Below are 27,271 nucleotides of genomic sequence, written 5' to 3'. Positions count from 1 at the left end.
TTTCTCCTCTCAAAAGTCACAGAGGTCAGTGCTAAATCACTTGTTAATTTTTCAGGGCAATATCCTGACAGAGCTGCTCCGTCATGCCGGGGATTTGCAGAGAGGTTTTAAATTCAATCCTGCAGTAATGTTCCGACCGCAATTACATGTTTAGTATTTTGTTTAAACAGCCGTGCTACAGTCCCTATTGACAGCGTGCTGCTCGGGGCTAATAGCCTCCATCAATAACCTTGGATCTGTCCTCTACCTACTATCTCTCTCTCAATACACATCACTCTAATGAAAAATACAATAAACACAATCAGAGAGCCATATTGAATAACCAGGCTCTGTTCACTCGTTTGTATTCATCAGTGACAGTAATACAGTATTGCTAATGCAGGTCATACATTAATTGTACAGTCATGAAAATAGATGGATCCATATTCCATACTGCTGCAAGATTGGTCAAAGAGGTTTTTTTTCTCGTTACTGATCATAGTGAAACAATATCACTTTGACAAACGTACTCCATCCCTATAATCTTTGTCATTTGAAACACATTGGCCACTGTTCCCTTGGCTTTCAATCAAATCAGCCTGTTATAAGACCTGATGTCAGACCAACCATCATCTGTATTCATCGCAGTCTTCAATGTCATGTGGTGTCAGGGTTTGAAAAAGAATCGTCACATAGACCATTTGTGTAACACACAGTTACCTCTGCGATGATTCACAGGGAAATGTAAGGAGACGTTAGGCCGGAGCAGGGTCACTGTTATTGTTTTACAAGTCACAAGTTAGTCTCGTGTTTTTGCTTCAATGTTCCAAGTCAAGTCACAAGTCAAGTCATGAGACGCAACTGACGAGCCAAGACTTTCTTGTGATCTGCAAAACAGTGACTTGGTCCTACTTCACAATGAGGCCAAGTCAGATTTTGGGGGGAACAAGGGAAAATTTGCCAAAATAATAATTCACAATAATGTATTTTGTCTGGATTCAAAGGAAAAGGAAATGAACCACATCACATTTTGAAAATTGTAGCGTGTAACCGTTGTGCCTCCGCTCTTCAACACCAAGTAGAGCATAAAAATTCAGCAGGGAGACTCGTGTTCATGTGAAGCGTAATCAGACTCCGGAGCTTATCGCAGGCAGTTTGAAACCAACTGCATCCGCCAGACTTGGCTGTAACGCTTCGAAAAATGTCTGCAGGTTTGCATCTTACAGCTGTGGTCAAGACTGTTTGTGCTATCATTCACCGGAGAAGCATAACGCTCGACAGAAGGAGCACAGAGACACCTTTGCAATCCATTTGATGTGTGGTTTCCTGCCCTTGGCCGGTCGTTGAGTCAAAGTCTCATCACGGTTGAGAGAATAGAACGTTCTCTTACATATTCTATTATAATTAATGGGATATGTTGCAACAGAGAACAAAAAAAGCAAAGGTACTTATTTCCTCCAGCCAAGAATCACCTTCTTTGTGACAATCACCTTCTTATTCAATCATGACTGAGTCAGATTTAGCATGACCCTTGTAGGAGGGCTTCTCTCCCTCCCTCCTCCTCTTCTCTCTCCCTCCCTCCTCCTCTTCTCACTCTCTCTCTCTCCCTCTCTCTCTCACCCTCTCTCCCCCTCGTTCCATTATTCAGTCAACAGACACTTTGGGATCGATCGGGCACAGCAACACGGCCGGGCGGATGAAACATGTCCTCTCTTGGTACACAATGATAAATAAAGCACTGCCAGCTTCAGCATTCTACTGCTGCAGGGTTAAGTTGGAGAACGAAAAATAAAAGAGCAAACAAAAGTAAAAAGGTGTAAGAGAAGTTAAAATGCAGATGTTAAAGACGCAACCTTCTGCATGAATAATATTCAACGTGTAGGCGTGAACATAAAGGGCAACATGAAAATATTTCACCCACTCACACATTAAGGTGATAATTCCTTGTTCTGTGTACCGGGTAGAGCAGACTGCTGTGTAACATGATGTGCACTCTAAAGCAATGTCAAGTCTTATCTGGATCGTCTTTGATGCTGTGGCACAGAGTGAAGCTGCAATAATTATTTTCTCCATGACAGCCTTGATGATGTGTCATCCATTTTGTCAGCACGTCTCGAAGTGCGGCGGTTGGAACAGTCATCACACAGAGGAATAAGAGCGGAAATAACAAGCTGCTTTTCAACATCACAAACTGCAGGAGCTGCCTGTTTGACATCATAGAACCCTCTTTCAACACGTCTATGCCCCCTCCTTTATAGGTTTGATGCTGTTCACAGTCTAAGGTAAACATTTTCTGGTTTGCTTCCTTAGGTTCTACTCTTCACCATACAGCATCTCCACCAATCGGATGATTGCACAGACGTCAATCACACCCTTTATTGCTGCCTCTCCTGTCTCCACATATCAGGTGAGTAGACCGTCTGAGGCCTTAGGAGCTTGTTAAGACGACCTTTGCTATAGCAGTTGATAGAGACAACTTGAGTTTGTAACTACAAAGGGTAGTGTTGTATTGTTTACCTAATGTCTGTGGTCAATGGTGTCGTGTTGAGCAACGCTGTTTAAGCTGAATCTCAGTCTCAGTGTGTTGGTTTTCTGATTTAGTTTCTTTCAAAGCCTCCCTCTTTAGGTGGCCAATACACTCTGTACTGTTTAGGTTAGCAAATGAAAAGACTTCAGTTCTTACTGCATTTGTGCAAAGTTCCCTCTGCACTCCCTCAAGCTTTCTTGGAATTTCTGAACACCCACTGTCTTCAGTCTAAAGGTGAATGTAGGGTGCTAATCTTGGAGAATAGAAATACAACATAATGGGAAAATGTCTCAAAAAGATCGAAGTTGGCTGTAGAGATCCGCCCAGTGACTTTACAGCTGAAATGGTTTCATATGTTAATTCCTATCTAAGTTTAGATCACTCTGACACACTGTAGTAAACTATTTTTGGCTGCAGGCACTAAAGCAAAGCACTCCAAGTCCCATCTTCAGTAAGGCTGTTTGGCTTCACTGCTTTGGTGGTCAGCCAGCTAATTTAGCAAAGCAACTAAGTGTTCTCAAAGACGAGGCTCCAAAATGACATCCCATGGGCATACAGGGCCACCTGACAGCACTCTGTGAGCATCTCCAGTGCAATATCTGCAAGTTAACAACTCTGGGATGTAGAGTACCAGTTGAATTACTGCAATTTTAATGTGACAAATTCAATTGATCCCATCCACAGCAGCTGTGGTTTCAGATTTTTTTTTTTGAATGAATGTCATGAAGCTTAGGAATGTTTCAGTCTTTCAAGTCAGGATCATTATAAATTGTGAAATTGAGGTTTTTCATTGCTTGCTTTCCTTCATCCTCTTGCATTGTATCCTCCCATCCACCCTAATAGGAAAAACCAACCACTTTATTAACAACTCAAACATCTCAGTGTCTAGATCCATGGTCTGGACCTGATGTTGGGACTTGCATTTATATCTTGCAATAAACAGAATTGTCTTTATCTGATTCTGCATACGTGTTTCCTTCTTGTCCCATCATGTCCTCCAGTGTTAGAAATAAACAAATAAGCTCTTGATTCAAAACAACGAGAGTGGTTGGACTTTAGCTGAAGAGTGTGTGTGATTGCATTTACACTTTGCTAATCAGGGCTGAGCTGAAGTGTAACACAAGGTGCAACTCCTGCCGAAGCTGTTTAGAGGCGTATGTGTTTTTGTGAGACATTGACAAAGGCCTTTATCTTCAGTTTGTCAAACACATGTTCTGCAAAGCAAATACAATTCCTCCTCCACAGCTCCTCTCTTGACTGGAGAAAATTCTCCTCGTTGTAAATAAGAAAGACAAATGCGCTGACACTTCACAGCAGTGCAGAATTCAGTGCAACTCACACACAGAGCGACACAATGACATCCTGCTCTTTAAGGCAAACACATCCGGAGACAAATCTACCTTACATGACTAGAGACGACATAAACGACCATACACACACACACACACACACACACACACACACACACATAACATATCTTAGATGTGACTAAGCCGTCTTTAGGGACTTGTTCCTCCTCACGTTAGGGTTGGGAATGGGGTAGGAGAAGGAGATGAAAGTGGTGATTTGATCCCAAGACAGGCTTTGATGATGAAACCTCCACCGCAGAGTGGTAATTATTACACTGTATTGTTCTCTGCGGTCTCCATATCCTCTTATAATTACAACATAACATATACTGGACCTGCTAATATTCTTTAAGGCACTCTGCCACAGGGACCGGGGCTCTGAAATGGGCTTGTGAAGACTTGTGCTAATGATTCATTTTCTCTTCTCCTCCTCCTTTTCATTCCTTCCTGTCATTCTGTCTTCCACTTGTTCTTCTTTATGTTCCTCCTTCCTCCATTTTACTCACTTACTACAATCTTCTTTGTGATCTTTGCTTTCATCTCATCTTCTCTTTCTGACCTCCCGTCTGTATCCTCCTACTCATGCCTTTCCCTCCCTTCTGTAATTACCTCATCATTTGTTTGCACTTGTCCTCCTTTCCCCATAATCCTTTCATTTCTCTTCTCTTCTCTTCTCTTCTCTTCTCTTCTCTTCTCTTCTCTTCTCTTCTCTTCTCTTCTCTTCTCCACTCCACTCTCAGGTCCAGAGTACATCTTGGATGCCACACCAACAGTATGTTATGCAACCTACAGTAAGTCATCTTTGTATTGTACATTTTCTGTGTGTGTTACTTTCTTGCCAAGTCAAGGGCATTTTATTCAATGGAATTGTCAATAATGTGAATGTTTATCTGACTGGCAACTACAGGATTTATGGAAATAAAAGGAGGAACTCACTTAACCTAGCTGTGCATTGTTAGAGTGCCATAATGCGGTGACTGTGTTAAATGCTACTTATTTATTTTGCCTTATTTCTCATTTAATCTCGACGGCAGGGAATGGGAGAAGAACTGAGTGAAGAATTATTCTTTTTTTTTTTTTCTTCTTTTATGAATTATTCACAATATTCTCACCTTAAGATGAATTCAAATGAAGATGAGAAGCTTGTTGATCAATCAGAAATAAATGAAAAATCTGGAGACAGGATCAATTTCTAGGTGATCTCATTGCATGACACCAAGACCAGGCAGGCACACAGTTTTGACAGTGTTTGGAGAGTGTGTGGAGTGTGTGTGAGAGACAAACCCAGGTCAAAGCAGAAAAACGCTTGCCCTGGATCTGCGTGTTTCTCTGCTGAATCAGCCTGTGAATAACCTTCTTCAAGCAGCTGGAACAGCACAGAGGGGCGCTCTCTGAAATCCATAATAAAAGCTCTCCCCCTGCTGGCCTCTAATGAAATTACAGGTACACCAATCTTGAAGCATTAAATATTCGACTAAAATCTGTGTGCTTGATAGCTGGTGCTCTGTGCGATCCATAGGCTCTGCAGGATCCAGAACATCTGTACTTTTAACGCACAGCACACAAACACAAGCCCACCCCACGCGTATCTTTACATTCACATACTGTATGTCCTTGCTGCTAGTCAATACACACCCACATACACACGCCTACGAGCTCTCTTTCTGTTTCCTTTCGTTCTTACACACACAAACAACAATGCAAACTCCTTTCCTCTTAGAAGTGGGCTGTGTAAAGCGTTAAAAACAGCAGACTGCTTTTTAAGCATGGTACAATAAGCAAAGAAAGAAAAGTTGAGGCAAATTCACTGGCTGGTAATTATTTATCAGTACAGCAATGCTTCTAGGCAAACTGGAGACGGAAGAGATTAATGTTGGGACCAATTCCCCCACTGATACAATAAGCAGGAAAAACTTAATTAACTTGTAAACATTAATTTACCACTCGTTCATACTTTTCCTCGTGGGTACAATGTTAGTTTGACTTCCAAACTTGCGAATAACATTGATTTAATGAAGCAAATATACAGGAATATACAATAAACTGGATATTTAATGAATTTTATTAAAACCAACCATAATGATGCTATTTTCTGCATGTTTTTCATAAAGGAGCAGTAGAGTTTAGACAGCTGCTGTTGGAAAATAACATACAAAGTCAACAAAGACTTTATCATGCAGATTCTTATCAAATTGCAAATGTTTGGTAAGTCGCATTTTCCTGCTGGCGGCGTCCCCAGACTGTTTCCTACCTGCAGAATTCAGTTCTGCTTCATTGAAGCTGTCAGCTCCAAGGAAAAGGAAGATAGAGACAGCACAGATAGGCTCCATCATCTATGCATTGAGGGATTCCTACAAATACAACATAGTTCAACTTTAATATTTCACTGCTTTGCTTTCTGGCCCCTCTGGCACTCTCTATTTCCCCTCTTCGTCATTCTTCCTCCCTATCCGTCTTTCTCTCTCTGTCTGTGTGCCAACTCCTGAAAACATTCTGTTGTCTGATTAAAATGATGTCTGTGAGAAGGGATAATACCCTTCTGTAAATGTGTTCTCAAACAAATGTCCCATCTAATTATTTGGCAGGCTGCTTAATCTGGCTTCCCTAAGACTTTGTGAGAGTAAAGAAAGATAGGGCGAAATAGAGAGAGAGAGAGAGAGAATAAAGGCATGGAAAAGGAAGTCTGCGTGTGTGTTTAAGAAAGGGTAAGGACGGAGGAGAGGGCGAGGCATGGGGGAGAGGAGAGGAAAGAGGGGATTACAAAGAATAAATCGTGTACAAAGAGAAGAAAACAAGTGCTGCAAAGGCATGTCTGGGCTCTGTGCTCTCGTCTCGGCGTCGTCAGAATCCCTGTAAGATGACAAAGGGGAAGGCGAGTCATTGTATTTCCTGGATACGGAAGAGCTTGGAAATTAAAATCTGGTGGTGGAGGTGGGGTGGGAGGGAGGGAGGGAGGGAAAGAGGGGGAGACACAGCAGCTTCATTCTGTTCCTATGGTAGCAGAGGCTCGGTTGGCGCCTTGTCGCTGCCGTGCCACAGTTAATGACTTGGTAACTTCCATTAATGGCACACACACTCGTTCACACGTTTAGGTTGACGCACTCGGCAGCACATCCATCACAGATCGCTGCAGATTTATGTGCGGGGCGCAAAATTACAAAGTGGAAAAATAGATTGTTATGCGTCACTAACAAATGCAGATAATTTAGCTTTTTAAGACTCTTACTGAGGAAATGAATCATTCTATTTCACAAGCTAGAGAGGGAAAAGGGGCTGCTTTCCTTTCTCAGGAATAAAGAAGGTGCACACACACACACACACGGAGAGACTGTTTACACACACACACATGCACAAGCACTTACTCATGGTAATTCAGATCACCCACACGCACACCTTAAGGCACACTGCTTTATGTGTGTGAACTTGTGTGTGTGTGTTTCCTGAGCCTTGGTGGAATGCAGAGATTACTTGAACTCCCTGTCTTTACATCTTAATTAGTGAGAGGACGTCTTTGTGAATAATTATTCGCAAATCCTTCTACAGGAAATGAATGCATTACCTTAACCATGCGTGGCGAGAAAAGGCAGCGTGCGTGCGTGCGGGGGAGCGGGGGAGGTTTGTGTGATGAGACAGCCGAAGAATTGGGAGTTGAGATCTTCCAGAGTTTAACTGCCATGTTAAAGCCATTCAAGGAGACAAAAGACAAAAAGGGATGTGGAGGAAACGTGATTTAATCCTCAGCTGAGCTTCCAAAGAGGCTCACAATGCTGCTGTATGCATGTGTGGACGTGTGTTTTATGTAGTCCTGTAAAACCCTTTGTACCTGTGTGTGTGTGTGTGTCTGTAAAAGAGTGGAAAGAAGGGAAAGAGGATGGAGTAAGTATGGTGAATCAATTTGTAAAATAATACAAACATCTGGTTTTCAGAATTCACCACCTGAAAAACAGGAAACAGTGCCAGTTCATTTCCTTTTGCACACAATCGCACACGCACACACACACACACACACACAGACACACATACAGCTGTTAGTTCTTGACAAACAGGTGTCATTGTCACGAATACCGAAGGTGCACACTGTCTGGGTAGTCGGCTTCAATTCTCCTCTCCTACAAAAATGAGTGTGTGTGTGTGTGTGTGTGTGTGTGACAGAGAGAGAAAGATGGCTCAAAGTTGAAGCAGGTTTTTTTTTTCCTTCCTGGCCTCAGGGAAAAGATAACAGTCTGTCTTGCGTACTCATTTATTGCTTACCCCAGGTAACACATCTGATATATGAAGTCATTAACACACACACACGTACACACACACACACCATCTACAACATGCAATTACGCGCTCATCACACAACACACAGCTGCACTCAGACAGAAACAGACGTGGCTTGTGCCGCCTTATATCAGTGCAGATAATTAGTCATTGTGTATTTCTCTATGCGTCTCTGAGCGGAGGCTCGCTGTGACATCAGACGAAGGAAGAGGAAGAAGACGGCGGAGGGAGGAACGCATTAAACCAGACAACATTATATAGATGGATGAGAAGAGTGGTTATTAGCTACGTCTACCTGCCCAAACCAAAGCTCTGCATGGATCTCCATCTGTTTTGTGTGTGTGTGTGTGTGTGTGTGTGTGTGTGTTTCAGTGTCTTATTCTGAAGAAGTTGCAGGCAGTCAGTTGTTAAGTGAAGGACAGTTGACAGAGCAGTTATGATCACCGGGCTGCTGCTGTTTTCATCAAACACATCTCCCTGAGAAGACAGCAGTCAGGAGGAAAAGCACTCACCATTTAACAGCTCTGACAACCCCTGTCTGTATCAGTGTGTGTGTGTGTGTGTGTGTCGCTTATAGATACAAGGATCTGTGCTCACATATTTGCAGTTGTGTTCAGTGTGTTTATGTTGCGGAGTGTGTTTAGATGATTTCCATATAATATACCTGAATTGAATCCCATCCGTTCCTGCATTGAACTGAATCTAACATCCTGCCTCAGCACGCAGCTACGGAATTGTTCGAGAACAACGCTGACACATTAACCGGTGCTGTTCAAGCTTATGGAAGGTGTACAGGCGCAAATGAACAGTGTCTCAGTATTTGGCGTGAGAATCTATACAGAGCCGTCGTGTGTGTGTTTCGTTTTAGAGAAGTGACACTTCTGACGCACCTGGTCAGATTGAAGTCCCAATCAGATTGTGTGAGTGTGTTGTAGCCACTGGTGTTTGTTTACCTGTCACAGCTACAAACTCAAAAGGTTTATAATGGATTTGGATCAAATTTGCCAGGTTTGTTGGGGGTAATGAGTTTGTGTTTTGATATATATTTGATATCTTTCCTTTTAGATTGAGAGTCATCCTGTGTTCTTGTCCTGCTCTCTGCTGTCATGCTGTAGAGAGCAGCGTCGCCTCCTCTTCCTCCTCTGTTACATTCACTCCCTTCAGCGTACACTGGCTCATCCTCACCCTCCTTCTCCTCCTCCCAGCGTCTCTGCTCCTTCCTTCCCTCCTTCCCTGCCTCCTGTAATTTAAAATGAAAAATGTGCTGGAACATAAACTCTCATGAACTCAGATTACCAATGTTATTAACTGCAGCTCTCCCCCCTCCGTTTCAAGCTGGCAAAACATAAATGCCCTTTTTAAAATGTAATTGATTTTCATTGATGCTTTTCACTTTAGCTGTTCGCAGACAGGAGGCGATACTTTCTCCACCTTTTACAACACAGTTTATGACCCGGTCCTGTCTGCTCTGCTCCCCTCCCCTCCCACCCCCCCACCTTCCCAACCCTCCTGCCTTAGGGTGCTGTGATCACTCCAGCTGCGGCCATTGAGCCCAGTTTGTCTCTTCATCCCTCCGGTGTAATGGCTCCTCTCACCCAGCAGATGAACCACCTGTCTCTGGGCACTACAGGCACCGTGAGTCTTAATACAGCGTGTGTGTGGTTCCTTTCACCGCTACTTTGAGAATGTGCATACTGCTGTGATTAGTTGTAAACTGAAGTAAGTAAGTGTCCTTTAATTATACATGATTTGTGTTATACGTGTTTGTGTGTGTGTGTGTCTGTGTGTGCGCGTGTGCGTGTGTGTGTGCGCTCCTCCCTCTCTCTCCGCAGTACATGCCTGCTGCAGCGGCTGCTCCTATGCAAGGAACCTACATTCCCCAGTACACTGCAGTGCCTGCCTCTGCCATCACAGTGGAAGTAAGACAGCAACTAGAGGGTCACAAACTCCAAAGTCACAAACTCTCGCCCACCATGAACTTGGAGTCAGATGTCCCAAAAACATTTCATCATAGGAATCGATGACTTTAATAGTTTGAAATTTCAGATCAGATCAATCTTCTTCTGGATCTGTGACTGTAACTGATATGTCCAAAGTGTGTTATACTGCTGAATCAGCATCACTGGAACAACACTTTGGTAGTAGTTACACCGTATTAGTTAGTGGAAAGTAAAGCCAATCCAAGCAAACAAGATTACAGTAATATGATGATGATGATGATGATGATGATGAAGTGGGGGTGTTTCATTGCCAGATCTTGTTATTATTGCACTGGTGGCAAGACATTTTGGACATTGAATGCAACATAGTGTTAATAAGGAAAAGGGAAAAAAATAAATGGTTGTGAAATACCTACAACATTACAAAGAGTTCTGTTTTAAGATTACTGTTGTGTCATAGTATAATAAAACAGTATTTTGATTTTAAATTCATGCAGAACCCACTTCCAGTCACTTTCCATTATTAGCATACGGCTTGGAAAACAAATACTGAATCTGCTTTGGATTCTGTTGGACTCACTCACTTTCCCAAAAAAGTGCAAGAACTTAATGTGAATTACTGAAATGTGTTTTAGGAATTATCCAGAGTCACATTACAGCAGTTGAAGCCATCGCCAGGAATCATTCCAGATTGATGTGTTGTCTTTGTTAAACTGTTTGGATGCCCTGAGCGTAGCACTAATCTGTAGCATGGGGCTTTATGGAACATCGCGTGCGTCGTTCACCTCCCTTCGATAAATGAAGGTTAAACACTTTAAGCAGAGCAGATCATTTGATATCTGACTTGTCTGTAATTATGTTTCTGGTGTCAGGGTGTGGTGACGGAACCTTCTCCACAGACGGCCGCCCCCTCCTCGCAGGATGCCAGCGGGCAGCAGCCATTATCAGTGGAAAATACAGGGGATCATGCTACAGCCTACTCGTACCAACAGACTAAGTGAGTGGAATGAGCGGAGGTGTGCCTGTTTACCGTGCACGCCCTGCACCCCTGCTCTCTGAATGTTATTGCTTTATTGTGTCAAGTGCGTTCATGTTCTTGTTGTTTGTTATTTATGTAAAACCCGACTAAGGTGACAGCAGTGGAGTGGGAGAGGATGACTGTCAGCACGTTATCTCAGGGCAGCAATCACACATTCCATGCTCATTTGAACTTTATGTGACATAAAGATACAAGTTTTCTATTGAAAACAACAGAAATCAAGGTTAAAAAGTGATAAAAAAAAAACTGCTTAGACTCATGCAACACATTATTTGTGTTAATTTTGTATTTTGATATGAAGCATTTTGCATGGCCACATTAACATATACAGGTGCAGCTCAATGGATTAGAACATGGTTGTGTTCCCCATGGTTGTGTAGCCGAGTGAACCAGACTGAGAGACAATTTAAAGGCCCAGGAAACCTCAGCAGGTGATGTGAGTTAATGAGTGTGTGTGCTCTAAGCCATGATCATAAGAATTAAAACAAATAAAGGCTTGAAATATTTCACTTTGTGTGTCATGAATGTATAATATATGACAGTTTCACTTTTTGTATTGAATTATTGAAATAAATTCAAATTTCCACGATATTTAAATGTAATGAGCTGCACCTGTATATAATGTAAACCTAAGTTAAATATACAGAATATTCAGTAACTAGCCATCTCAAGCTTGATTGATAACTTCTGATACTGACACATAAGAAACAAATAGTAACAAACAACTGCGTTCAAATACCAGGATGAGTCATAAATCGAGTACAGCATATATGATAATTTCAACATTAACATGATTATTGTTTAAAATAAAGGGAACGTGACACTGCAGTGCATTCTATAGTTGAGATGATTCAGCTGAGGAGGTTGTTTGGTCAAATTGCCAAACAGAGCAGCCGCACACAGCCCCTCTCTCCACGGCTTCTGCCATGATTGGGGCTTTGAGCGAGCTCAGCACAGAGCGTACACACACCCAATTTGGCTTCCTAAGGCTTTCTCCTCTATTCCAACATGAACACAGCTGGGACCTGCTTGCTGTCACATGATGACATCATATTATCTGTCCAGGATTTTCTTTGACAGCTAAGTAAAGGATGTTTATGAAAACCTGTGATCATTTCTGCATCATCATTATCAGTAGAAATTGTAGGAGTGTGTGATGGAAAGGAAACAAACACCACTGAGTTTTATTTCTCAGTGCTTGGATCTGAAATCTGTCAACCCTTGTGAAAGCTGCAGCACATATTTGTTACACTAACCAAATGCTTCTCCTCTTGTTGTGTTTGCTCTGGTCACAGATCCATGTCAGCCTCCGCTTGTAAAGCAGCCTCTCTAGTTCTGCCTCTGTCCTGCAGTGCTTTGCTCTTGTTTTCTTTCTCTCAGATAAACCGCCGCTGCTTCCATCTGGCATTGTCTGCAGGTTCCTTAGTTACCCTTTCATTTACTCGCTGCTTCTCTGTCTCCTTTAGATAACAAGATGCTGGTAGGACTCGTTGCTGCATTGCCTTGAGAAGGACTGAGCACTGATGTGCAGGAGACACAGAATCAAAATGAAACAGAGACATAAAGGTCAGGGGGACAACAGCGAGGAGAGAATGCTTTCACTGTGCACAGGCACCAAATAAAAGACAAAATGAAGAAAAAAATCAAATATATTTCTTACCTGGTTGAACCGCAAAACAAAGAGAGAGAGGATAAAGAAATGATGGTTTGCTGAACCCAAGGACAATGACATGAAATGCTGTCTGCAACTTTGAGTTTATTATTTCTCACCGTGAGACTGGACTTTGCCTCCGAAGGAAAAGAGAAGACCGACTGAAATCAAAACTCAACCAACAAGCTGTACAGTAAAAAAAAACATACAAAAAAGTTACAAAAAACCATTTGAATGTGCAGGTAGATTTTCAGACTTTTTTATTAAAAGAGGAAAGAAGCAAAGTCTAGAAAAACAAGTTGTCTTCCTTTGATATTAAGCTACATTATGTTGATTCTTTTTATGATTTTAGTAGTTTTCTAGAGTATCAACGTTTTCGTAAATCGTTATTGCCTTAATTTTCTCAAACTTTGGGGAGAAAAAGTTTCCATAGTGTTGAAATGTTAAAAAAAAAAAAAAAAAGACTGAATGATTAAATGATCTGAGGAGCTCTGGGAGTCGCCGGAGCTGAGGTGAAATCTACAAAGCTATCTGTACAGGATTAGAAAATAAGGTTGTATTTGTATGAAGATGATTTTAAATTATGTGGTACAGTGCAACTGATGTTGGTAGAAAACTAGTTAACGCATAGTGGGAAGGGTCAGTCCACTGCTTCATAAAAAAGTGCATTTTAGTCGAATCATGAGAAAGAGTTTTGTTTCTCCATGACATTTGTGTTTTGGTTTTATTGACCTTCAGAAAGTTTTGATTTTGCCTGCTTTGCTTGTCTCACCGCAAAAAGAAAAAGTTAAAGTTTAAAAAAAAAGGAAAATCTCTGACTTTGACAAAAAAAGCAGAAGAGCTAGGATTTTTTAATTGTGCAAAAAGCAATAGTTTTAGGAAAAAGTGTTGACAATTTCTTTAATCTTTCTTAACTGTTGAACAAAAATGGCCAACAGGTGGCATATTTTATACCAAAGATGAAGAACAAGAAACTAGGCAGTGATGTTCCTCATGTTGCTTTACTCCTTTTTTCACCTTTGAAACTGAGATTTCTCTCACTTGTCATTCACCATTTGTGTGTGAGATCATTTTGACAGTGACTGAAAACATACAACGACACAACACCTTGAACCCGCTTGCCTCCATCGGAAAACAGATGTTGCCCTGAACCTAAGTGGAGACCACACACACGCACACGCACGCGCACACACACACACACACACACACACACACACACACACACACACACACACACTGTGGTCTGCTGGGATTATGATGATCAATGGTAAAGAACCGCAAAATAAATTCCAGACCTTTTGAGTTTCACTTCTGAAGGCTGCATTGACCAATCCGGTTGGCCGAAATGCTCTTAATTGGATGATCATGAATTTGATGTGCAAATACTTCCTTTCTGCTTGAGCCAAGCTACAAACCGCAACGCCGCTGTCTTGCCAAACTCAAGCCATTTAAAATGTGAGCAGGTAAGAGGAAATGGGGGTCATCAACTAAATCCCCGAGAAATCACTTCACTTGCTTATCATCTGTGTGTCCTCTCCTATGAGGACAAGGACAAAATAATCTGAGAAGTTTTCTTTATGTGTTGCCTTTTTTTGAGAATTGACTGTAATGTTTGAGCTGCTATTAACTTTTCAGTATTGGAGAGAGAGGTCGTCTCGTGTTGGCCGGGCGAGGGAGAGGTGTGGCTACAGAATTGGCCAGGTTGAAAGATTCCTTTTTGTTTAAGACGCAATTTAAAATCTCAAATTGGAAATGAAGTGTAAAAGATTGTTTCTGTTTTCAGGTTAGATGAAAAAGAGCATTTTCTTGGTTGCAGACCTGAAAACAAAGAAATGATGTGAAACTGCAACATACTGTACATTTACTCTTGAACATGTAAAAGCTGGAAATTCTGGCTGCGTGATTGGCTCTTAATGTTTCGCTCTGAGGTCACACCTTCTCAGCCCTACCAATGAAAGGAGGAAAGGGGGGAGAGACGCTATACTAAAAAGCATGGTTCAACCAAAATCAAGCAGATTCAAACCTCTATTGGAAAGTAAATTATTAATAGAGGAGCTAAGAGTGTAGAGAAAGCGAGAACAAAAGTAATATTTATGAGATCTTTTTTGTACAGGTGTTTAAAAGAAGATGCAACAGAAATACTTTGATGATGCTATTTTTTTATTTGCTTGGTCACATGCCTCCCATGTCTTTCAAATTGTGATTCTGAGAGTGTCTGTAGTGGATATTGCTGTAGTTTCAAATGTCTCAATTCTTTTTTTTTGTTTCTTTTTAGACAAAACTTTCAATAAAAAATGTTTCAAACGACTGACTGCCTGCCCTGCGTTACTGAAGTTGCTTGCATGTGCCACTAGAGGGCAGTACAATACACAGTATGCATACAGGCAAGCGCATGCAAAATGAATTGACGTATTCTGAAGTTATTTTACGTTTTATTTTCCATTAACCCGTTACAACAGCCACCGATTTGTCCAGTTAGTAACTAAGTTCATCCTACACATATAGAGGCATTAACAACACATGAATAATACAGTCAGTGCATCATATGGGATTCATGCATAGTTGTGTGGAGGGCAGAGACCAGACAACCACATTATTGAAAGGGCGATCAAAGTACAACACAAAGAGATGGAGCTCGGCGAATGTTGTGTGAGGAAGAGGACTTTACTCACAGACGCCTCTTTCTTGTTTACAGTCTGATATGGAATAGATGGAATCTGCTCACATTTCAGCGGATCAGATATATTTGTCATGATTGTAAACATCCTGAAACAACTGATGATAGATATTTTTGTTTTCTGAAAATATAAGTGCTGTATGCAAATGAAAAACTGTGCGACTTGAGTTTTGACATTGCCTGCAGGATCCATTGTGTATAAATTAGTTCACATGCATAAGTTAACCCTTTTGCCACTAAGAGCCCTATTTTACTGATCTGCAATCGCCTCTCTGACCTGTTTCAAGCAGGCAGGCAGTGAAACTTGACACCAGACTTGCAGTTGTGGACACGTTTTCACTGGCCTACCAGGACGAGTCAATTCAATGTGACAATAAGCCTTTGTTGAATCTCCTATCCTGGGGCAGAGTGATGTGGAAGGCTACATTTGGACCCTTTGTAAAAGATCTTCATTCCCACTAAATGGTCAAAGCCTAGCTGACCAAAGGCCGTTCAATGGAAAGTTTGTGCTGCAGGCTCAAGATGCATCTTTGCATTGCGTTGGAAGGATCGTGTCCCCCCCCTGTCCATATTGACCGTATGGTACAGACTCATTCAGTTTGGACAGTTTTGACCCCACCCTAGAATCCAAAATGCTGCAAAGACTCAGATCCAGATCCAAACCAAGTAACAACCAGGAGCAGGAGCAGATTAAACCGAGCTCTTAAGGTTTGACAGTGAACCTGATCCTTTAGTTATATTAATCCCTAACTTTTATTGCAGTACTTAATTTAGCCCTGGTTCCTTTTCATCAGTCTCTGAATGCACCAATAAAGTATAATGTGATCTCAGTACAGAATGAAAGCCTCCCCGAGACATAGTTTATTTACAAGGATGGAACAACACAAGATAAGTGCATAAATTTAAAAGATAACACTAAGGGCTCTAAAATATTACAAAAACACAAGGAACCAATGGCACGCTTGACTTTAAATATATATTAAGGAGGTTTTCATACAGTATAGAGATTTGTATGATGGGTATAGAGTACAAACCAAAGTAAAACATGATTGCAAAATGCTATTGTTTAATCAAAGTCAGACACATTCAGTGCAATAAAACATAATCAATAGATCAATGGATAAATCATCATTTTGCCTGAGAGGATTTACAAGTTTGTGTGCACCTTCTTTCCACAGAAAGATGAAGAACACATACATGTCTTGTGTACTTCCACGTGTACAGCGCTCAGATGAACACATCTGACTGCACATTCGCTTTCACTCTCCCAAGCTAAGTGCCGAAATTGAAGAACACAGGAGTCAAATCGACCCAAAAACAGCTCATGCCCCCCCTGGTGGCCCTATTAGTTTAACAATTATTCTCTTTTAAGATGAAGAATGGGATTTATTCTGTTGCAGTTGTGGAACATTCACACACTCATACTGTATACTTCTCTATTTCAGGACAGCACACGTGAGGTTTTTCTGTGATTTGTCTCTGAGGTGTGCGTAGTTTGTGAGTCTACCTGAGGTACAAAGTGAACTGTCTAACCCCCTTTAGAGCACCTGTTGTTTGTTCTTGTCAAACTATAAACTAATTACACGTAAAAAAAACATTAACAGGGTACATCAGGGAGGGGTTCTTCTTGTAAGCTCTTACTTCAGTTTTTTTATAAAGTCTTATCATCAAAATCAAAAAGAAAATAATAACCTCAGGCTAAAAAACAATTAGAAAAATAAAAAAGCTATTGAGGATGTCAGTGTGGTCCCCCTGGAACATGCATAGCGTAACAGTCTCCAACTATGCACAGGATTATAGCAGTGCCCACAGCTTCTGCTGGCTTCTCATTCCCTTTGTGAATCTTGTTTCCTATTTGCATTCATTTCAAACTGCCGTGTTTTTTTGGCCCAGGTGGCTCAGTAGCAGATGCGAACGATGATGATGAAAATAAAGACCAGAGTTACTATGGTGAGGGCTGAGAAGAGGAAAACCAGGCCAGCAAAGACCGGGTTCGTCAGGGGGAAGATTTCTTTCACCTCAGATGGGATCATGTTGGATGAATGCAGCATGTAGCCCAAACTCCAGCCTATGCTGATCTCATTCACCTGGAGAGGAGAAGAGAGGGGTTTAAATGCTCTCAATGGATTTGACATCATGCAAACATTCACCATGAGGACTTCTTTGTAGTTTCATGTGCTGCCAATCATCCTCAATACACAAAGTGCCAGAGTAACAGGCCTGTCGCCTCTGGGCTAAAGATGATTCACAGCACCAATCTTCAAATTTTTCCATGTGTGTCTGTTTTGTAACAGCTTCATGGAGGATCTATAAGCCTGCAGACACCCAAACAACCTACAGGCATGAGAACACACACAGCAGCGTACACTGACTCTCTTGTCAGGAGGACTGGAAGGTTGGGACATTGCCAGCCACTGAGGGAAGTTCCTATGATCTAAATGTAAAACCACAATGCAATTTTAGAAACTAATGTGATGTGTGACTTTTTAAGAGCTCGTATCTTCATTGGTGAGTCATGAGTAATGAATTGAATCTCCTTCTGTTGAGGGAGTTCCATTGTAAAAGAGGCTCCATATCCTCAGGGCAACTCGGTGCAATAAATCGCCTGCCTCTCATTCTGACTCAACTTGTTGTCTGCAGACAGATCCCGTCCAACTCTAATGGGCCACGATGGGTGGCCTCATTCACAGACGGCTTGCGTGTGTTAATCACTGCTCAATGCCCGTCTTTAATTTGACTCTTTCCACTCGTATCCTGAAGCAGATGCAGTATTTCTGGTCTTATTTCCAACCAACCTCTTTCTCGAAGAAGATCTGTTTCCAAGTGTCTTTGTCAAACTTGTATCCGTCCGTCAGCAAAGAGAAGACATAGTGAGCGGAGTAGCAGTAACCCTTTAGGTATCGGTCAGAGATCCATGGTCTCCCTGCTCTCAGCTTTGAGACAAAGCCACAAAGATCAGACGTTAGACTAGAAGTACAAGAAATGGTAAGAAATATCATTAAATTGAAGTCTAAATGCAAAAAGGAGGTTCTGTTGTTACACAAGGTTACAAAGTGAGACCATATAATAGAGAAATATCAGAATAAACATGGCAGGAAATCCTGTTCATGTGCCAGTGTCTCTTGCTCAAAATCACATGAATAAAATGTCAGGGTCATTCTACACTTCAGTTCATTATATGTTGGTTTAAACTCATTTAATGTGCAGGTTTGTACACGACATTTCACACTAACTCAATATTAGGACACACACCTCAGACAGAAGGTATTTTGCCCTGAGGCGAAAAAAACGTGTTCTTCTATTGCTTGAAACAGCCAATGTGGACCATGTATCCTTGGTTAGGACTAGATTAGTCAGCTATAGTGTGGAAATTCATCAAGATGAACAAAACATCATCTATGTGCATCTTTCTTTCAAACCCTGCCCTCCCTTTTTTCCTCCCCTCCTCTTCTCCTTTTCCTCTCACTTGAACTTTTATCACTTCCCCTGCTTAACTCGAGCTTGTCCTCCTTTCTTATACCTGGGGGGTGGGGTAGATTGTTACCTCTGTCCAGTGTGTGTGGCAGAAACTGTGAACCGTGGCATTGAAGTCTTCCAGCTGTGATGTGCTGTTCAGCTGCAGAGCCCGAGAAGTGAAGAAGAAGCCAGCATATGCCTGATGAGAACAGCAGAGAGATTTAAAGCAAACTGCAAAGTGCAAAACCTCCACACAGCCTCTTTGGATGGTGTCTTACCAGAAAATCTCCTCTGACTGATGGTTGCTCCACTCCATTGAAGGAACAACTGCTGGAGGAGGAGCATTTGGTGAGATCAAAAAGGGATCTCACTAAGTTCCCACACTTTTCTGAGTCCGGTGCTCCCACCATGAAGATATTTTGCTCTGGGTTATAGTTGTTTGGCTTCTTTATGCACTCTGTGTCATAAATGGACGAAGCCTTGATGGTGACATTGAAACCTTCAGGGTAGCATGGGTTGGGGACAAAGGTCGGATCAGATGATGCCTAGGATGTTAAGAGGGAAGAAGGGAAAATGGAGGATGGGGAGACGCGGGAGGAAGAGGTCAGAATGACTATTTCTTTAAGGAAGCTTTATTTGGATTGTATACCCATGACATTCCCATAGCACTCACTCTTCTACAATTACTCCAAGTTTCAACAAAGTAGCTATAAGATACAAGAAAAAATGCGTTTCTTCCAGACTGGCCTGACGACACTGATGGTCCGATCAATAGTGTTAATGACATAATGCATCCGTGACTGGTCTCCTTTTGCCCGTTAGCAGCTCGTCAACATAATTCACTGATCGATCCTTAACTGGGCATTAATGGGTTTTGGCTTGCACATGCATGCGGGAAAAACACACATTCCTGCTGCCACGCATTCAAACACAAAAGCAAACTCAGGCAAAACACAGACACCAGATAAATGAATTTCTGTTTCTTCATGCTCTCACACAAACTCTTGTCGGTACCTGTATTATTTTATCCGTGGTCATCTTTTCGGCCTCGTTCTTGCCATAGCAGAGGAAACTGTGAGTGTAGATGTTGTAATCGTAACCGTACAGTTTGACAGGCAGGTAGTCTTCCCCCGTCAGCTCCTTCTCCACTGCAAAGGCGATCTGTGTTGATGCTCCACCAAGGTCCATGGACCCTACTGTCTTCTCCCCTGCAGGACGGACGTAGGCGTTCCACAGGTTCTTCTACAAATGTAATGAGAAGTCTACAGTAAGTAAAAGTAACGTGTTGTGGCAGGACAATACTGACTTGCACCCGCACTCCACAATAATCAACAGAAATTAAAAGAAATGTTCATTTAGCATTGGCTCTCTGCAGTTTGTGGAGGCGTGCAATGTGTAATGTCCACGACCGTCCATTTGTCTGAATTGACAGAACATGCCGGAACTGTAGTTGCTAACGTGTGTGTGTGTGTGTTTGTGTGTGTAAAGTAATGGTTTGGTTTGGATTGGGATGCAAGTCAGTTTGGTAGGTCAGGCTGCTTCAAGCAATCAAGTTCAATTGTGTTACAGGAGTGTTTGGGTTGCAATCCACAAGCTGCAGTATCTCGTGGAGTCAGACAGGCACATTAACCGTCTGTGGTCATTTTATAAAGTGCAGCTGTAAAATTTCACTTATTAATTTAAATTCTCAACATGCAGTATCCAGAAACACACGGGCACACACACACACACACACAACTTGAGTTGCAGATGCTGCACACATAACATCGCATATCATTTTAACATTGTTGGCGTTACCTCCAGGAAGTTCCCCATGATGTAGTTGACAGTGATCCAGCCGTACAGCCCCTCCTCCTGACCAGTGATGATGGAAGCGTTTTGGAAGACAAACGGCAGTGAACTGAGATACTCTCTGAGGCTGGCTAGGACCTCATTGGACCTATTTTCATCCTCCTTACTTTTGGCAAAGCAGAATCACAGACAGGATTGGTGACAGGGTTGAAAACAACAACAGTGTAGTATATGGATGTTATGATGCTTCAAGTAAACCAAATCCTAGCCTAACCAGAACTATCAAACCTTTTTTTCCACTTGAACAAAACATAACAATAAGGTAGAGCTGTGCAGGAGCAGATGAGCCGTATGATTGATCCCCCATTACTGTGGAGAGTCCCCACAGATGTGTTACACAACATTAATGCTTTGGCTGCTCTTACACCTTACATCCGTTCTTGTAACTTGTAAGTTATACTCCACCCTACAATGTAAATATGATTTACAGTCGACGGTTTCCTGTGACTCACGTGGGCTTATGGCATTTCCATTGGGTGCCTTTGAACAAGGTTGAATAGCTAAAGAAAATTCTGTAAATGAACGATTTTAACATCCCCTTACTGTAACAGTCTCATTCCAGCAGTCGCACCCAGAAAGAGAGGTGTGGTTTTGTGTTTTGCAGCAGGGATGATATGGGTGGCAATGTCCATGCAGACATTGAAAGCTCTCCAAGTGGCTTCATCTCTGACCGGGTCAACTTTCATCCCTGCGATAGCATCACCTATGGACACGAGAAGACCAAGATGCACAGTACATTTTATGGAGCAGGCCTGAAATGAAATAGAAAAAGCATCTTTGGTCTCTACATGTGGTTTCCACAGATAAATCCTGTAAACCTTCTTGCAATTAATAAAAATCGAAACAGTAAATTTCGACACAAACGCTGGGATTTCCTTTTCCCGTTGCACTCACCTTGAACTTTGCAGTTCATCACTTCAGTCACCACCCCTGTGTCATTCTCTTTACTCCCCGGCCACTCGTAGAGGTACACATTAGAACGAGACGACCCAGAGTCTATGACGATGCCGTACTGAAGAGGAAAGAGGACAAAACGAGAGAGAGAGAAAGAAAGAAAGAAAGTTATTGCGACTGAAGACCTGTGACTATAAATGTGACATCGCAGAGACTGCTGTGACTCACATGGTGCCCCTTGAAAAGCGCACATTGTTTCAAAAGGGTAACAACACTTCCTGGTCTCTGTGCTTATCTAGTCCACCATGACACTGACATCTGGATGACATTTGGCTCAACATTCACAGCTGGAAAGTGAGTGGGTGGTTGAAGTATGTGTGTGTGTGTATACCTATGTCAGCTGTGTGTGTGTGTGCGTGTGTGTGTCCTTGGCTGTCTCTCTGAGCTTGACCCTGTCTGTGCCTGTGGGAATTCATTTATCTCTATTCTAATACACAGTACGAACAGTATTAAATAATGTTGATGAGCTATTTGAGCATGTTCATGTACATGTTCACCTCTAGGCTGTACTCTTTAGACCTCCATGTGTCCTGGATGACGGCAACAGCAATGAGGGCTCCAATACTGGCCAAGAGGAGAAGAAGCACTGCTGCTATGCGACACTTGTAGCCAGCTTGGCGTTTGGCAGCCATTTCCTGTTGAAAAGAAGTGTCGTTTTCAGTAAAAGCATCTTAGCCTGCAACTTTGAAGGATGTTTGGAGAGCGGAAGTATGTTGTATTGAGTTTGTGTTTTTATGTTAAATGTACAGCGTGGATAGTACAGCTGGACCGAACAAGATCTCTGTGCAGACGTGTAAGGAAATGACTCATTTGGCAAACTGCACAGTCCCACACTAAATTAGTGTTGTGATAACTGCAGGAAATTCCTAAAGCTTCTGCATTCTGGCATCCACCACTACATGTTGGTATAAGATGCACTCCATGTAAAAGTGAATGTAACTCACAATAAGGATAAGCACTTCAACATTTATAAGACCTAAACATTACGCTGCTAGTGTCAAAACAAAACAGACACATCAACAGATCCTGCTTTCATGCTGAGGAGGCAAAGACAAATGATCCATTGTGTTTATAATATACAGTGTGTATCTCTACAGGGGAATAGCACTCATTTCCAACCCCTTTTAGTGCAAATTCAATACGGAGTATGTGAGGCAGAACGTGGATCAAAACCTCTAACAAGGGAGGGAACAGTGAATGTGCAGGACACCTCACCAACACACACACACACACACACACACACATACACAAGTACCTCCTAGTTTATCGTCACATCCACTGAACATATTATAGGTGTAATTTGAACTGGGCACCATAGTGCAAAGATGATATCAACAAACACGGTGGTTAGTGCCAGGAAATACAAGCGTGCGCAACAGGAATTGAAAACATGTGGTTACTCTTAGTTTGGGGGGGGTTGAAGGGGGAAACTCATTCACAGGTGGTTTCCAATTAATTCACTGCTTGATTGTGTGTGACCCTGAGCTGTTGCTTGGCTACCATACAACCTCGAGTGATCTCTGAGAAGAGGGTGTAAAGCTAAGATACTACATGGGATGTTCAATGAATGGCACTTTTGAGAGGCAAATCTGTGTTTGAGCATCTGTGGCGTTAGTAAATTGCCTTTGTTCTTGTCTTCCTATAAATCTATCAGCCAAAACAATCATTTGTAATACAAACACTGACATGTGTATACAAGCTGCAGGGTAACAGATATTTTCCCTTTTGTGGAAATCATTCCTTGTTCCTGGCCCTTAATCCAAAACTCTTCCGCTCTGTTCAGCGCATTGACAAAAACAGCAGTTCATGCCAGATCACATGCCGTGTGACCTTGATGAACACATTCAGCCCAAACACTGCAACTCAACGTCTCATACACAACACAAGGTGGTCCCAATTATTTCACACAAACTATTATACACCCAGCACACACACACACACACACACACACACACACACACACACACACACACACATGCTCTCCCATTCACAACTACTTTCTCACCCAGCACTTTCAGTGTCAGTAGTAGTTTAGTTTAGTAGTAGTCATTTGTTTGTGTCATTACAGAACAAAACTATTAGCTGTGTTCCGTTACCTAATAGTTTCATTAGGAAACCTATTTTTTTTACATTTTTTCTTTATAAACTAGGGTAAAATATATAGAGAGTATATTGATAATATAAAGATAATAGAGATTTTAAAGTATATTCAGCTGCTCGTTGCTAAACTTGAAAATGCTGTTTCATGTCAATGAGCCTTGAGCAGTCGTGTTGCGACAGAGAGCAATTACAACCTTACGTCATACCGCAGAACCAAAATGCTGCTATTACAGCTTTGTCCTGTCATAGGTGTTATTATGTAAGTAACTTAACAACATAATAACAGGTGATGGAAATATATTTTTTAAAAAGTCCAGAGAAGGCAAGCAGGTGAGAGCTGATAGGCACGCTGTCAGTAGATCAACATGCTGCCTAATGGCTTTCACAGACACACACTAACACAGACGTGAGATGGTTGACATTCCGCCTTTGTGAAATTGGGAGAGTTACTTTTTTGAGTTATTTTGAGTTTCTTTTTTTTTTTTCATTATTACAGAGTAAACTTTGGTTTTAAGGTCAGAAAATAGGAGATATTTGTAATCATTGATCAGGGCTCACTTATATCTAATCTCTTTTTACACTCTTACCCAAATCATATTGTGCATTGCTGCAACCAATATTAAGTCCATGTCATTTTTAAAGTAATTTACTTTGATCTTTTGACTCAAGCCTTGTTTGAATACACACTTTACAATCACTGCATTTGATTGACAACTGATCATCTGAAATCTTTCTCCTTGAATTCTTTGGCTTATTTTAAAACATTCCCTTGACAAATACTCCCAGTACATTTTACATTTTTACCTTTTGCTCACCAATACTTTCTATTTGCAGCAGCATTTGTTGCATTAATGTGGATTCTGCTAACCATTTTACTTTCTCACAACCCACTTTGCATAGCAACCAGTTACACTACATTTTGTGCATTTTGTGCACATGGAGTGGCAGTTTTACAGCCAAAGTTCTTCAGTAAGCAAGACAGTAATGTCACTTGTGTAGAGATGGGAGCCATACACACATATTTCAGGTGCTAGTTCTGCATGTGGGAACTGGTCCTGCTGGTGTGAGGAAACAAATCTGGTTCAAAACATGCAGCCTGTTAGTAGGTCAGGCTGGATCATATAACTGAGCAAATCAATTCTGTCTATACTTAACATTATTACCTGTGTAAAAACAGTTTCCATTCACTAAGGGTGTAAAAAGTTGTATTTGTTGTCTTACCTTGGGGAGCTGGTGTGGAGAGACACTGCTCACGGGAGTAGAGGAAGAAACTCGGCAGGAAACAGGGGATCAGCACAGAGAGCGAGAGATTGCAACAGAAGGAGAGCAAAGTGAGGGAGCCTTGAAGAGTGCACGCTCATCCTTAATGAGGCCGTGAAGACAGGGTGGTTGTACCCCAACAGGGAGAGGGAGGGAGGGAGAGAGGAAACATGGGCGGGGCAATGTATACAAACTCCTTTTCACCACTCCCACCACATGGATAACATCAGTGCAACAGCCAGTCCAGGGAATAAAGATAAATAATACAGAGCTCATCTCAGCTTTTTTGTGATGTTCCTGAAATGATTGTTTGTCATTAGAAATCAAGGGTGTGTCGATACAAGCTCCTGTCTCCAAGGTCTCCCAAAGAACACTATGAGTCATTACACCGTCTGACAAAATCCAGTCCAAAATTGAGCTTGCAAATCCAGCATGTTTGTTTTGTTGTCGGGGACAGACATAGAGCTGAACGTGCACCTTTAATTGTGTGTGTGAGTGTAATTGTTGCATGAGTGCATGTGTATTTTGTTTTTAATGTCCTTCCAGGAAACATGAGAACTGCTTGTGTGCGTGTGTGTGTGTGTGTGTGTGTGTGTGTGTGCGCGTGTGTGTGTGTGCGTGTGTGCGTGTGTGCGTGCGTGTGTGCGTGTGTGCGTGTGTGTGTGTGTTCATCTACCCGTCTGTCTCTCTGTTCTGGGGGTAAACGGGTGAAAACACATTAGAGCAGAGTCATCAGACTGCATCAGCTTTCCCATTACCGATCAATGGCCAGAACAAGCTCAACAATTTCCATACCAGTATACAACAATTAGACACCATTACACTGACACACTCCTGCTTTTCATTCATTCTTCATTTGTTCATTCATCCATCCACTAATTTCACTTCATTTATTTATTCCTTCATTTCCTCTGTCCCTTGCTTGTTCTCTCACACGCTCCTCTTCCTCTTGTCTGTCTTTGTCTTATGGAATGCATTTTAGGGGCAGGCTCAGTTTTGAAGAGTTCAAAAATGAAAGAGTCAAACTAAGCCCTAGGCTAACGGCTGCTGTGCAAAACCTGTCCTCACGCACGCTGAGATCACTCAGCCTTAAGCAGAGGGCTTATGTGGGCAAGCTTGGACTGCGCAACACAGGGGAGTGAAGTAATTGTGCAGGTGACTTTACCAGCTTGAACACAGCCAACTCTTCTATTCTATTCTATTCTATTCTATTCTATTGTAAATTCCAGCATAATGAAGATCCCTTGACCCTTCACTTCACAGACACCGGTGGGGCCAGCCAAAGTTAATTTTGTATCTTGATTCCTTGGGGACTGGATAGTGACACATTCACACATCCAATTTGCACTCAGGGATGAATCAGATGAAAGTTAGAGGGCTCCTATTTACGTTTATGTGTTTCAAAGCTCCTGGTTACAGATTACATCGCCTATTCCGCAAATATCTTGCTGTAATGCTTGGAGTAAGCCGTTTGGCATAGCTGTGTCTTACATGCCACACGATCTGGCACATGATTTACATGGGTCAGTGGTGGTGGGTGGTGTACGATTGCACACTGTTGAGTTAAAAATATTCAGAAAATCCAGTAGTGCTAATGTTGGACACATGCAGGGTATCAGGAAGTGCAACTGGCAACCCAATACTGTCCCAAACTCACTGTAATTTTGTTGTTGTTGTTGTTATGACTGTATGACTATAAAGTTATCAAGTTTTTAATAGGATTTAAATATCACATCATCTAAACACTCATCACAGAAAAGTCATGTCTCAATGTGATGGATATGTGATCAATCAGTTGTCAAGGGTTTGATATGAAATTTGAATATGAATATGAATATGAAATAAAACAAAACTTCTTCTATTCTTTAATGCTTATCAAACTGCCTGATTGTGATTCTTTATTCTACATAGTTGCCCTGCATTTTTGCTTCATAATAAATATAATATTTTGGAGCAATGATCTCTATGTCATTGTGTGTGTGCATCATTATCGAGATTTCCTCATTTTTCTTCTTCATGTGTCATAAAAATTTTTTCTTTCCAAGCAGTTTTAATATTGTCTTGCTTTTGGTGTTTAATATGAAATACCATCTATCTGCTCTTGACACTTTTGTATTTCAAGTGAGAGACGTCTCTGGGCTGCTCTCTGAGGCTTCCAGAGCGTCCTGGATGCATGGACTATCTGTTCTTAAGGAAGATAAAAGTGGGTATTGGGATTTTTT

General features: G+C 41.8%; 2 protein-coding genes and 1 long non-coding RNA gene across 5 annotated transcripts in view; 2 read left to right on the top strand and 1 right to left on the bottom strand.

The window, feature by feature from the left end:
• LOC143000843 (RNA-binding motif, single-stranded-interacting protein 3-like) overlaps window positions 1-14,861 on the top strand; it is a 98,170-nt gene extending 83,309 nt beyond the window's left edge. For 2 of the 3 annotated variants that reach the window (XM_076150287.1, XM_076150286.1), the window contains exons 10-15: window positions 2,290-2,386; window positions 4,596-4,646; window positions 9,640-9,756; window positions 9,954-10,040; window positions 10,934-11,058; window positions 12,567-14,861. In XM_076150287.1, the coding sequence (XP_076006402.1) occupies window positions 2,290-2,386; window positions 4,596-4,646; window positions 9,640-9,756; window positions 9,954-10,040; window positions 10,934-11,058; window positions 12,567-12,570 (481 nt within the window). In that variant the 3' untranslated portion in view covers window positions 12,571-14,861. Of the gene's footprint in view, window positions 1-2,289; window positions 2,387-4,595; window positions 4,647-9,639; window positions 9,757-9,953; window positions 10,041-10,933; window positions 11,063-12,566 lie in introns of those variants that run through there. The other variant, XM_076150288.1, reaches the window with a different exon arrangement.
• Window positions 14,862-15,181: 320 nt separating this feature from the next.
• LOC143000844 (uncharacterized) lies at window positions 15,182-17,119 on the top strand. Its single transcript, XR_012963665.1, has 2 exons — window positions 15,182-16,258; window positions 16,349-17,119. It is a non-coding gene; the product is annotated as an uncharacterized LOC143000844 (long non-coding RNA).
• A 205-nt stretch (window positions 17,120-17,324) lies between these two features.
• Window positions 17,325-25,160, bottom strand: entpd3 (ectonucleoside triphosphate diphosphohydrolase 3). Its single transcript, XM_076150285.1, has 10 exons — window positions 25,011-25,160; window positions 22,187-22,324; window positions 21,630-21,747; window positions 21,279-21,438; window positions 20,682-20,841; window positions 19,899-20,126; window positions 19,163-19,429; window positions 18,973-19,083; window positions 18,224-18,361; window positions 17,325-17,515 (listed from the first exon to the last, which is right to left on the bottom strand). The coding sequence occupies exons 2-10, from the start codon at window positions 22,319-22,321 to the stop codon at window positions 17,327-17,329; spliced, it is 1,506 nt and encodes a 501-aa protein (XP_076006400.1). The 5' UTR covers window positions 22,322-22,324; window positions 25,011-25,160; the 3' UTR covers window positions 17,325-17,326.
• Between the last annotated feature and the right edge of the window lie 2,111 nt (window positions 25,161-27,271).

Source organism: Genypterus blacodes, unplaced genomic scaffold (assembly GCF_046128005.1).
Source record: "Genypterus blacodes isolate CSIRO-AG114 ecotype Tasmania unplaced genomic scaffold, CSIRO-AGI_Gbla_v1 ptg000052l_1, whole genome shotgun sequence".
Classification (NCBI taxonomy): domain Eukaryota; kingdom Metazoa; phylum Chordata; class Actinopteri; order Ophidiiformes; family Ophidiidae; genus Genypterus; species Genypterus blacodes.
The sequence above is the reverse complement of the archived record's forward strand: the minus strand, read 5'-3'. Positions and strand labels throughout refer to the sequence as shown.

Coding starts and splice junctions, on each gene's coding strand:
- entpd3 (XM_076150285.1), bottom strand. CDS start 22,321: ATGGCTGCCAAACGCCAAGCTGGCTACAAGTGTCGCATAGCAGCAGTG. Junction 20,127..20,681: donor TCATGGGGAACTTCCTGGAG/GTAACGCCAACA, acceptor TTACATTTGTAG/AAGAACCTGTGGAACGCCTA. Junction 18,362..18,972: donor GCCACACACACTGGACAGAG/GTAACAATCTAC, acceptor TTTGTCTCAAAG/CTGAGAGCAGGGAGACCATG.